This window comes from Saccoglossus kowalevskii, chromosome 17 (genome assembly GCF_978046115.1).
Source record: "Saccoglossus kowalevskii chromosome 17, keSacKowa6.1, whole genome shotgun sequence".
Taxonomy (NCBI): Eukaryota; Metazoa; Hemichordata; class Enteropneusta; family Harrimaniidae; genus Saccoglossus; species Saccoglossus kowalevskii.
The window spans coordinates 21,810,810-21,823,082 of NC_140657.1; the positions used below are offsets into that span (position 1 = coordinate 21,810,810).

General features: G+C 35.2%; 1 protein-coding gene and 1 long non-coding RNA gene across 2 annotated transcripts; one reads left to right on the forward strand and one right to left on the reverse strand.

The window, feature by feature from the left end:
• Positions 1-1,667, forward strand: LOC146732749 (uncharacterized). The gene is made up of 2 exons (XM_085491935.1): positions 1-231; positions 1,083-1,667. Exons 1-2 carry the CDS (start codon positions 1-3, stop codon positions 1,155-1,157), a joined length of 306 nt encoding a protein of 101 aa, XP_085348061.1. The 3' UTR covers positions 1,158-1,667.
• Positions 1,668-3,781: 2,114 nt separating this feature from the next.
• On the reverse strand, positions 3,782-5,462 carry LOC144349436 (uncharacterized). The gene is made up of 2 exons (XR_014926774.1): positions 5,345-5,462; positions 3,782-3,967 (listed from the first exon to the last, which is right to left on the reverse strand). It is a non-coding gene; the product is annotated as an uncharacterized LOC144349436 (long non-coding RNA).
• Positions 5,463-12,273: the final 6,811 nt, after the last annotated feature.

The following is a 12,273-nucleotide window of genomic DNA, read 5'->3' on the forward strand; positions in this document are numbered from 1 at the left end:
ATGGTCAGATGGTTTAAACAATTACTACTGCATTTTCTACAGGCATCAAGCAGTTCTCTGGACACAACAAATAGTGAAAGTGAGCCAGTTCCATGTAGAAGAGGGCGTAGAGATAGAGGTCGTAGCCGTGGAAGGGGAAGAGGTGGACGTTGTAGAGGGCAAGGCCAAACTGTGAGAGATGCTCATGATGCTTTGAGGCTTCTTCTTCTTCAAAAAAAGAACAGAATACGAGTGAGTATATTTTCGCAGACAGAAACATATATTTTATTTGGCAAATGCAATTTCAATGTGTACTTAAGCTGCCACAAAATATAAAAAAAATAACCCAACAAAGTGCAGACTGATTTTGATTTGAAATTCACTTTGCATTCATAGCCAAGATTCAAGGGGTATTGGCATTACCAAATGGTTTCTACAGCAAATGAAATCATCTTCTTTGAATTGGAATGAAGTGCAAGGATCTTTCTGGATAAATGTTTTATAAATGTTTGCCTTCATAAAACCCAGTGTAGTAATACATAAAAACTGTAAACATTTAGGAGTGAACAAGCAATCAAAGAAAGTCATAAAAAAACCTTGAACATAAGATTATTCATTTATGAAAATTACCTAACTTGTGTACAACATTAATTAAGCATTCGTAGCACAGGCTAAGTGGTCAAACAAGCTGTGGCAAGAAAACTGGCAGAAACGCATGTACAAGCTACAACCGTACAAACATAAATATATGCTAACAACTTTTGTTTACTCTGCCATCTGCATTGTTTTTTAAACATATACACATTTTAAAATAACCATAGTTAAAAAGGATTTCATTTCATTTTGTGTGTTCCTATAGTTTGAGTGTTACATGAAAGCATTGAGCAATAGTGGATATGCAAACATAGGAGATAAAATTTTAGCTCACAATGAGAAGGAAAACCTATTGACAGGTTATTGATAAGCAGATCATTCCATTCTCTAAATAGGTGACAGAGGCCATTGGCAAATGAGAACAGTGGCTATAAAAATAATGGTTTTGCCTACAGTTTTGCAAGTCTTGCATATAATTAAAAAGTTGTTTTATTTCACTTGTGTTTCAGACTATAATTGATGAAATGACATGGGGAAAAATTAAAGATTTAAGTGGTGGAGGTACATCCAGGCTTGATGTTTAATCTTTTGTTACCAGTTGTGCCACATCCAGGTGGATATCATCCATCCCCAGACTCTCAAAAACCCAGCTGGTGTGTCTGTAGCAATTGTCAAGAGATGCTTACAGAGAGGGAAAATGTATGCTACATGCGACAGCCTTCACAGTGCACTACAACCTGGCCAGTGAGTATCACAGAGTTTCAAATAGGCATGATTTCTTTCTGTGTTATACATGCACAGTGAGTCATGTTTTATCATTTTTCATAAACATGTATTGTACATCAAAAGTGCTACATAACTGCTACAAAGTAACAAATGAAATAGTGTTTCTGGTCACATTGAGAACAGGGTACCGTGTTACCGGTACTTCATGTAGACCCTACTGCTGTGGGAATAATTTTAGTAAATTGCTTACTAACAATAAAAATATACAAGGTTCATATGAAAGGGTTTTCCAAAAATACTTTTGCATGAAATCATGCTACAAGTGGTTCTTAAAGCTAAAACACAGCAACAACTTTGGCCACTCCAAACAGGAACCAAAAACAAGCGAACATTGTAAAATATATTTTAAGCTGAAATACACTTCTTCTTTCAGGATTTTGAACTAATTGTCCTTGATGAAGCTGTACTTGCTTTGGCGCGGTACTATCACAGATATTTTAGTACTGGATGACTACGATGATATAAACAAGGCAAATTGTCATGCAGCATATATGCAGTACACATTATGGACACATGGTAGACATGGTGTTGGTGACAGACTGGTAATACCTAGCTGTTGTGTTTAGAGCATCAGGGATAAATGGATGCTAACATGCAATTCACAGGGTTTCTGCCTGGTAGACTGGTATAATTATGTGCGTCTTGAAATTTTTTTGTTCAACAAGAGTAGCAGTTGGAGGTGGACTAAGTGGAGTAGGATGCAGTGATATTCTTCTTGGATCTTGGGGTTCCAGCTCTTTATTTTGTTGCATTCCATGTAAACCTCTTCACCACAACTGATTTCATCAACTGTGTGATGTGGGGATATGTCTTTTGTACCCTGATTGGTTTTACAGAGTATCTAAGTGTCTTTTTTTTGTAGCACCTATGATACCTAAAAAAAATAAATGTGTAAACGTTATTTCTCCAAACAGTTAATAATTCAACAGTGTTTACTTATATTATGAAATTATCACAAGAATACAGCAAAGTATAAACAAAGGCAATACAGCAATCATACCGACTGACATAGATGAAATTGATGCAACCTTGTACTACCCGAGTGCATACTTTGTTGTATTCTCATGATAACCCTATGAAGAATGTTTGTATTCAGTGATGGAACTCCATTTCCATTGTGTGACAGCACTTTTGCATCCAATGTAAATAAATGGAAAGTGTTTGGATGCAATGTGTCAATGTGATGTACTCTTAGTATTAAGAATTTCAAAGAGTATGTGTGCTTAATCAAACGTGACCCTGAAAATATAAATGTTCCAAAAGTGGGGGGGTGAGCATGGATCTTGTAATTGTTCAACTGTTGTGATATACTTTGCCACAGGGGGAAGTGTTATAAAAAATAAAAATGTTTTGTTTTTGTTTTCCTTGAATCTTTAGAGCTCTGTTTAGCAGTTTGATCCATCTGGTCAATCCAAGACACAACAACACTCCTAAAATATGAAATAACAATACAAGTCTGTATTTCATAAGATATAATACATACATGAAGATGACAATATATGAAACTACACAGAAAATATTGATATAATTTTTGAGAAGAAAATCACTTTTCAGATTCAGCAGAAGATATTTCTGACACTTCCGGAGTTCTTAGTATAGGAACAGTTTTACTCGGGCCTGGAGTGGACGATGAAGGGATAACAGACTCCTTAGAATGGTATCTCATCTGACCAAGTAAAAATTAAACAGTATTAAATCATGCAAAAATAGCATAACCCGTTACCACTGTACATACAAAAACATGAATAGAACGCACATTTTCTGACATTGTCTAGAAGTGAATATAGTAAATAAGACATGATAGCAAGAATCATACCTTTAAAATTCAACAGCCGTTTTTCCAAAAAATTCTGTTGTTTCCTGTAGCTGCATAGTTTGAACACTGGCAGTACTGGGACCTGCAGCTGATGTTGAGGGTACAGTCTTACTAGCATGATACCTGCAGCAAGAGAATAAACACATAATTAAAAAGTCAGAACTGTTTAGCCATTAGTCGGTGTCTCACATCTTTTGTATGTGTCCCGTTACATTGGTCATATTTTTTATTATGTGGGAAATATAATTATGAGCACCTAGTAGTAAAACAAAATACATAGAAACAAGTCATGAATGACACTGCCTTCGCTAGTTGTCATTCTAAAGTTGCATGGACATAAATTGGCAAACATGATTTCTAGGGCATTTTCAAGTTTATAGCACTCTCCATCCAGGTCAGCATTATTCTCAGCAAGGAAACCAGATAGCACCAAACCAGTACAACAGGTAAAATGACAAGGAAGTATACAAATCAGATCTGCAAATATGTAGAGTCAGTGTTGTGTCTGTTTGGATAAACTAGTTTGTGGCCCTGGATTAGTTTCAATATCTCGAATAAGGATAAGATTACTTCTCATACGACAATGATACAAATAAAGTGCAAACATTCAGAAGAATATTATCAAGTTTTTATTATCATACATTAATATTAACAAATCGTGTGAAATTTCATGTACAGAGAAAACACATATTTATGCTTTGGTTGACAGAACTTCTCAAAGTAAAAAAAAGAGGACCTACGACATGTAGTTCCAGTGCCTTTGCTTTCTGAGAAAGAAATCTGGCTCTGCACCTGAAAAAAAAGAACATTTAGTCCAAAGTAAGCAGAGGCTGTAGCATATGTGCTCCCTTTGGCTGTTAGATTTAATTAAAAAAGATATTTGAGTCTTTTTAGTACAAAAAAATATTACTTAATAAATTTATACCAGCCAGAAAGAAATTGCAGTTCACACTGTACTATTTTAAACATGTTCTACCAAAGTCTAGGATGAACTAATTCAACAGTTTCCACTCTACAAAATTGTCAAATTAATATTCACAGGATTCTGCAAAAATAAAATATTAAGAATGTGCAAAAAGCCATAGTACTTGTGCCGAAAATTTCACTTGAGCTGAACCAAATGGATGCCAAGCTATCAAAAGAAATAAAAAAAAAAACTATTGAGAAAAATACAAAAAAATACATTTAATATAAAAGCAGATAGAAGTGCATAAAAAAATAATCAGCAGAGGTAGTGATCATGTAACCTAAGTGTATGTCAAATTTCCTTTGAACTGGATTGCATTGTCTCAGATCGGCTGCTAATTTGCATATTAATTTGCATACTAATTAAAATATTGTAGTTGTATTAAAATATTATATAAAATAATATTCGTAGTTTTGAAAAAAAAATTATGACTATTAAGTCAACATCATTAAAATTGAGGATTAAGTGAATTTGACCCCTCCCTAATATTATTTCACATATCCCTTAAAAACATGGTCGCCGTTAAATCCATCTCAATCTAGGTCCGTAATTTATTTTCCTGCTCATAATGGAGATAAATTATGGTAGCTAAACATTGAAATTGCCACCCTGACTTCAGTACCGAAATAAATAGCTGATTGGGAAAATGTGTCTCTGTTGACAGAGGTTTGATTTACCGATAAACTTCAACACCGCATGGAGCATGGAGGTCCCGGTCACGAGTGCAATAACGCACTCGGGTATCATATTTACTTCAAAGGTAATTTAAAAGTGATGATAGATTCATTGATATTGAATTACAGTACTTTTCAATTTCATCATTGCTTTCAAGCAGTCACGGTCGGTTGTGTTTTCTCGATAATTCTAGTCTAATATGTCGTCACGAAACCAAGTTTCAATCTGCTACAGTTGCCAATGAACACCGGAAATAGCAATCGTACATAACAGAATCACGATCAGCGTGTTCTAAATTTTTACGTTTTTATTATTCCAGTATTTTATATGCCAAACGTTATTCCCAAGCCTCCTAAATGACGAGATAGACTTTCGACTTACACGTTTCATAACCAGTTCTTGAACTAATAGCAGGACTGTTTTTCTGGCAAAATGTGAAACTGTGCGATCGCTAGTTTCTCACTAAAGTCAGGACACAAAAGGATAAATCAAAGTTCATAATAAATACCATAAGCACAGTTTCTTACCTTTGAGATAGAATTTAATGTATGTAAGCCTTGTGCAAAGAAAGATACAGTCCTGAAATACAATATCCTCAGACGAAATCGCCACCGATTTCCTCAGCGGTTAGACTGGCGCATGCGCAATACGGTATGCCAGTTCTCTTGCGAGATGTCGTTAAAACTCGTTTTTTTCCGGCAAATTTCGGCATTTGTACTGGTAAAATGTTGAAAATCACAGAAAACACAATGAAACTTTGGCGAATCAAAAAAATACTTGGCGTGCATATGTATGAGATATACATTTGCACCAATTTGGAAAAAAATTGGACAGAGCTGTAAGAGGTAAAAGACGGACGGACGGACAGAACCCAATCTATAAGCCTTCGGCAGACTTCGTCTGCGAAGGCTAATGATTGTTTCACCATAGAAAATTGTGAAATACATATTCTGCAAAGTATCCCTTTTGTACATGTTTCTCTAAAAACATCTCGCATCCAACTCATAAATGCACAAATATACAACAAAATGAATACATTGAAGTACAATACTTTTTTAACCCTGGCCTGGATAACATGTTTGTTTTGTCTTGTAATTCAGGGTAGATAATCAAATATACCTAAATTTTCCTTCTTATAGTATCTATGACTATATCCCTTTGCTATAGATATGCTAATTTTGGTTTCAGTTGAACATGGAGCTCAATGAGTTGAACAACAGGAAGTGCTCTGTTTCTGCCAAATGATGACATCACATGTTTAAACAATATTTTATCAGTACTGTCTATCTTTAAAATAAGTAGGATGCGTCTCACAGTGCTAACATGACTATTCAGGCCAGCTTTATTGTTTATTGAAACACTTAACATTCCTCAGGAGTTAATATGGTTACACTAAAACACATATTTAAAATTAAACATACAAATTCTCAAAAAATTACTATCTAAAGCATGACAATGAGTTTAAAAAAAATTAAAAAAATAAAATTGAAAAAACTGGTAGATAAAATAAAATGAAAACAATTTGTCAGTAAACAATTTCAAACAACTTATAGATGGAATAATGCTAATAATACACTCATCCACATGTGTTAAGGCATTGAGCTAAAACATTTTTTTAGCTCCATGGCTAAGGTAACAAAGAAATGAACAATGTTATCTAAATAACTATTTGCTTACCAAGGCACAACAGAACAATAATTCTCAAAGACGGAGTTACGCCCGGGGTTACGTCATGATCCCCCAAATGTTGCCAGGACCAATCACAAACAAGAATAGACAATGAATTTTCGGATTAACACCTCTGTTGTGCCCCATGCTAACCAACTTTCCCCCACGCTATTATAAACGAAACAAATCTGTTGTTTCTACTGACTTCCTGTTGCGTTCCGTCTTTGAGAATATAAAATAAAACTTGTTACAATGCGTCATACATGATTCCTAAATCCGTTGTGGCTATTTCCGATAAACTAAATTCAATATAGTCACTTGAAAGTTTTTCATACCCAATCATTTGAATTCATGTACGGTTCTGTCACAATGAATGAATATCACCTTATATACAAACTACAACGCATGGCGCCGATGGATTTTTTTTACGTTTCAACATATAATATTACAAGCTGCTCACACTTACGGTATTATTATATTCTGGCCTAAAAAATAAACTATACATATGCCAAACTTTCCCAGAAAAATGCGCTACACAAGGATATAAACGGAGGATACATAACCCATGTATTGTACTACGCGATAACACATTGAACACAACTCACCCAGCGATTAAAAACTTGGCTACATTTGCGTCTGAACCAAGAGAATGCTCCAATTTTATGGCAATCCATCTGTCAACCTCTTGGCCAAGATAAATCTTTGTCGCATTCTTGCTAGTCTGTCATCGTTTTTTCGCAGATTCGCTCACAGTTCGGCGACCGCGCTTCCTACACCCAGTCCACAGTCACTCTACTAGGACTAGTAGAGTGACTGTGCCCAGTCTGATCTGCCATTTTTTTCTGAGATGGTACTGCGCATGCTCTCAGATTATTCACCATTTTTTACGGCATTTATCGGGACGTCCCGAAATAAATTTAACTTGATATTTGTGCGTTTGTAACACGTTGATAATTTGTTTGCTGCCCATCACAGTTTATAGCTCTCTCGTCGCTATGATGGTGAAAAAAAGCTCAATATAAGAAAAATACGAAAAAAAAAGCTTGACAACGCCGCTAATGGCCCTTTAACACATTGGTGGTAATTATATCGGTACATTGCAAAGGAATAAGGGTAATTTACCCCCCCCCCACCCAAATTGTTGAGGGTCTAAAAATGAACATTAATATTAATATAATTGGAAATACAGTTGCCCAAACCATTGCTAGAATTATATGTAGCATTGTCAGTATGTTGTATACACATAATATGAAATTATACTAATGTTCAGTTTTACTGACATGACGAGCATAATGTCAACAAAGCTAAAAGCTTTGGGAGTTACTCAAACTATGACAATATAGCCATTTTTTTCACTATTGCACCACATCGTGTGCCGTTTACAAGATATCAGATAATGTAGTTAACAAATATGGCCGTCGACGACATTTTCTAGATATTCAAATTTGAGTGCAACATTTGTCACTGTCACCCGGTCTAGTATTGTCACGGCAGCTTGTATTTTCTTATGTAGTAATTGCAGCAGACATGCATATTGATTCCACGCAATGATTATATCAATTCAAACGTCACCTCTCTTTGTACAGCACAAAGTCAACTCTTCGAACAGAAGTAATCAAGCCCAACATCTACACACGTCTTGAACAAAGTAGTCACACTCCAAGGAACGAATCAGTCTTGCAACAGTCAAGCATGTCTTGTTCTGGGTATCTGCAATTTACCGAAAATTTTTCAGGATGTATCGATCTCCTACACAATTTTCACTAATGTTATACCTTTTCACAAAGTCAATTTACCTCCAATAACTAATGATAGCCAAAACATTATTCAACCTCCCTTTGCCCGCCCTGCATTTAGTGTACCAATTACGCTATGATTTTATTTCATAACGCCAAATTTGATAAACCAATATGAATTTTAGCACTGTTCATGTTAGTGGTCAGATAACACAAATAATCTCATAATCATTTTTATATGCCCCACGTTTCCGGTGACACTCTAAACAAATCACTCTACCTAAATAAATAGGAGTTTCACAACGATTCGTCTCATATTGTAAAAGATGTCAAAAAAATGTATACACCAAGATCAAGATATGAGATCGACTATCTTGATTTTGTAGTTTCTTTGATTCAAGATTCAAGTGGATGTATAAACAAGCAGCCTCTCGGCTGAGATAGCTCCGCTGTTAGCAATGCACATTTCAATTAAAGAACAGAAGATATCATTAGAAAATGAACAATATGTATGGTATCAAGCAATGGGACTTGCTGTTTTCAACAAGAATTCAAAAATATCACTTTTTACGATAAATGACAAAAATATTCAGCAAAATTAGAGAATTAAAGATATTACAAAATGAACAAATCTGATAGAGGTCCACATGTAGTACCTATAAATGTAATATAAATGCAATCGGACTTGCGGTTTTTAACAAGTAGTCGAAAATATCGTTTTTTACCAAAAATGAAAAAAATATTCACCAAAATTAGAGAATTAAAGATATCATTACAAAATGAACAAATCAGAGAGAGGTCCACATGTAGTACCTATATATGTAATATCAAAGCAATTGGACTTGCGGTTTTTAAGAAATCGAAAATATCACTTTTTACTAAAAATGACAAAAATATTCACCAAAATTAGAGAATTGAAGATATCAACATGAAACGAACAAACTTAAGAGAGGTCTACCCAAGGTACATATACACCAAGTACCAAAGCATTCAGGCCTGTAGTTTTCAAGAAGAAGTCGAAAAAGTAAAACATTGACTTGAACGACGGACGACGACGGACAATCACTCATATGATAAGCTCCGCTCGACAAAGTCGACAGCGGAGCTAAAAAAAAAAGTGTACATTGTACATTATCAATATACCTGAAGGTGAAATTGAATGACTTGTCTTCCTGCGTCTTTCACAAGTTTCAATAGCTCATATGAATAAAGACATAAATCTGTCTCAGAGGAGCACAATTAGCTTCTATTGCACTGCTTTTTTGAAAGACATGACACCTAAAGTATCTTGTCAGTCACGTATTCAAGCATATTGACGATTTTGCTTAGCAATCTGATACTAGGCTTGTATCGTGGTGAACCATTTTGTGAACAAAAAGCTTGGTGGATGATATTTTTCAAGCATTATTTTGTCATATGACGTGAGTAAAAAGTGCGGAAAGTGAAAAATTTTGATAGCAGAAATAACAGAAAGAAAACTTATTTGGGTTCTGTAATAACCACATTCGATTAATACAACTGGAAAATATAATATTGCAGTATTTTTTAAATATATCTTTGGTGGTGAAAAAGCAGATGAACTTGGCTTCGAATCATTTTGACAGTGTCAGGTATTTTTACACAATTTTAGTCCACACGCCGTTATAAAATTGTATTGTATTGTATTGTATTGTATTGTATTGTTATCGTTTACAGATCATCGTGTTGCACAATATACAGATCACCTGTGATAATATGGCCAATAGGAGTATAGTTGAATGAAGAAAACTATTATTTGCAAGGTGTATCACTTTGATGGTTTTTGTAAATATGATGTAATGGCTTTTTAAATTTGCTTGGATAACGTTTAGAGTTGTACAATCTAGAGATTCGATACATTGTGTTATATGATTTCTCTGTAAAACATCATCCAAATCGCACAGTTACGCCTAAGCCTGCCATTCATAGCCGGCCCACGAACCCGTGCGTGATCGTGTAAGGAAAAGCTGTAGAATTGCAGTAGAATTGAGTCATTTGCCATGGAGCTGGTGCCACCAATCAGCGTTGCTGTATCATAAATGTGAACGTCCGTGGTCATCACAGATTTAATAATGGCGGCGTGTTGGCTTTGCACTGATTCACCGAGTCAGGAACAGAAGGTCTATATTCGTTGAAACGTTTCCAAAATTTGCTATTCAAACGTTTACAATTGCCAGTGGATAAGTGGATAAAGACGATGGAATATTTGTGCAAACCGTGTTTTACTAACCTGGCAAAACTGTCGAAACTCATATCAACATATCGACTTGCCCGCGAGTTCTGATGCAAATAAGTAAATTTTATAATCGCCTGAGGGCTTGTGACATACAGTAAATCGTAGTAAAATCTGCCAAGGGTTAATGTTGAGGTTTCGGCCAAATAAATGGTCCTTGCCTGGCGAAGATGCCCGTAAAATTGATGTAAAAGTATATCACAGGTTTTACGGGTTCATAGCGGATGTATATATTGTTGCAGTATTGACTGGCGATTTTAAATACTCAAAAATAACACTGTAGATGTCTTGTAATATCGAGATGATTGTTTTGTCTCCAGTATCTTTGTTTTTGAAGTAATAGTTCACTCTGACTGCACATGAGATACATTATTATGATCATGTAAGTTGATCTGATGAAAACACCAGATACTGCATCCCGTGTAGTTTGCAAAAAGCTTCTTCACTATGGCTGTCAATCACCTGCTTGCCCATCCTTGTTGGCATTGTAATATACTCGAATATATGATCAACATGACGTGTATTGGTTAAAGCGAGGGGGTCCTCACTTGCGCACGCGCGGGAATTGAGTTCCAAGCGACGATAGCAACACACACTAAAATCGCAAAGGCTCATGGGTAGACGCTTGTTTGTAAACAATGAGACGCAATGGCCATCTGAAGCATGCTCCGAGGATAGACGATTGATGTGTGGTTTCTATTAATTTGTTTTTCTTTAGTCGCAAATATAGAATATGGATAATAAAATTGTCAGTGATGACAAACACAAAGGTTTTTCAAGATTTTGTCAAGCAGATACTGCTTGAAGAAATGTTGGCCAAATGTATATTATTATTAGGTTTTCAAGACGTCCTATTTTATGTACAAACGTGGAACCAAAGTTATATTGAAAGCATTTAACAAGACAAATTGTATTCGTAAAGAAAAACTGATTCGAAGACCATATACAGTCATAGAACCCATTCGATATGAATGTCTCTAATATGTGAAGCACAATTGGAGACTGAGACATGGAACTAACGCTATATTGAATCAACTGGACAAGGAAAAATGCCAACATATATATTCATAGAACTCATTTAATATGTATATCTTCAACATCTCGAACACTATTGGAGAGGGAGATAACCATTACTATACTGAAGGCATTTATGGTCTTAGGGAAATGCATAACTCTAATATCTTGTGGACAGCTGCATTTAGGAAAATCTATGCAATGATACTAGACTTGTGATATGGCAGGCATATTGAATGACTATATATGGTAATAGAATCTCATTAGATGCTTAGAAATGCTGATATACTTAAAAAATGGATAAGAGATATGAAGGACAAATTAGATAATCACACATTGCATATGGAAAATAGTACAGGGTGGGGAAAGCACATGAATTATAATGTTACGGAAACTTACCTCTCCGCTGGTGATACTAGTATGCATCTCATATACATGCCATTGTGTATTTGGAAAAAGAGTCAGTTTTGTCTACTATGATTGGGCAAGTTCAGTGCTTTAACCTCAAGCCTCTCATGTGTTATATATATTCACTACGAGGCAACGTGCACATAATTAGACATGGAACGAAATGTAGCAATCACAAAAACGTGGCACTATTCAATGCATATATGCATAGGATTCAAATATTGTGATATTTGTCACATAATTCACTTGTGAAAAAAATATGGCATTCAATACCTGAGGTAAATATTGTGATATGTCACTTGTGAAAAGGTGATTGAAATATAAAACCACCCAATGCCTATATACCTGGGGTCAAATAAAGTAATACTTGTCACATACT

What these genes read in the sequence shown, in the direction of transcription:
- LOC146732749 (XM_085491935.1), top strand. Translation starts at nt 1, where the DNA reads ATGGTCAGATGGTTTAAACAATTACTACTGCATTTTCTACAGGCATCA. An exon ending in AAAAAAAGAACAGAATACGA is followed by an intron (nt 232 to 1,082) that starts GTGAGTATATTT and finishes CTTGTGTTTCAG; the next exon opens with ACTATAATTGATGAAATGAC.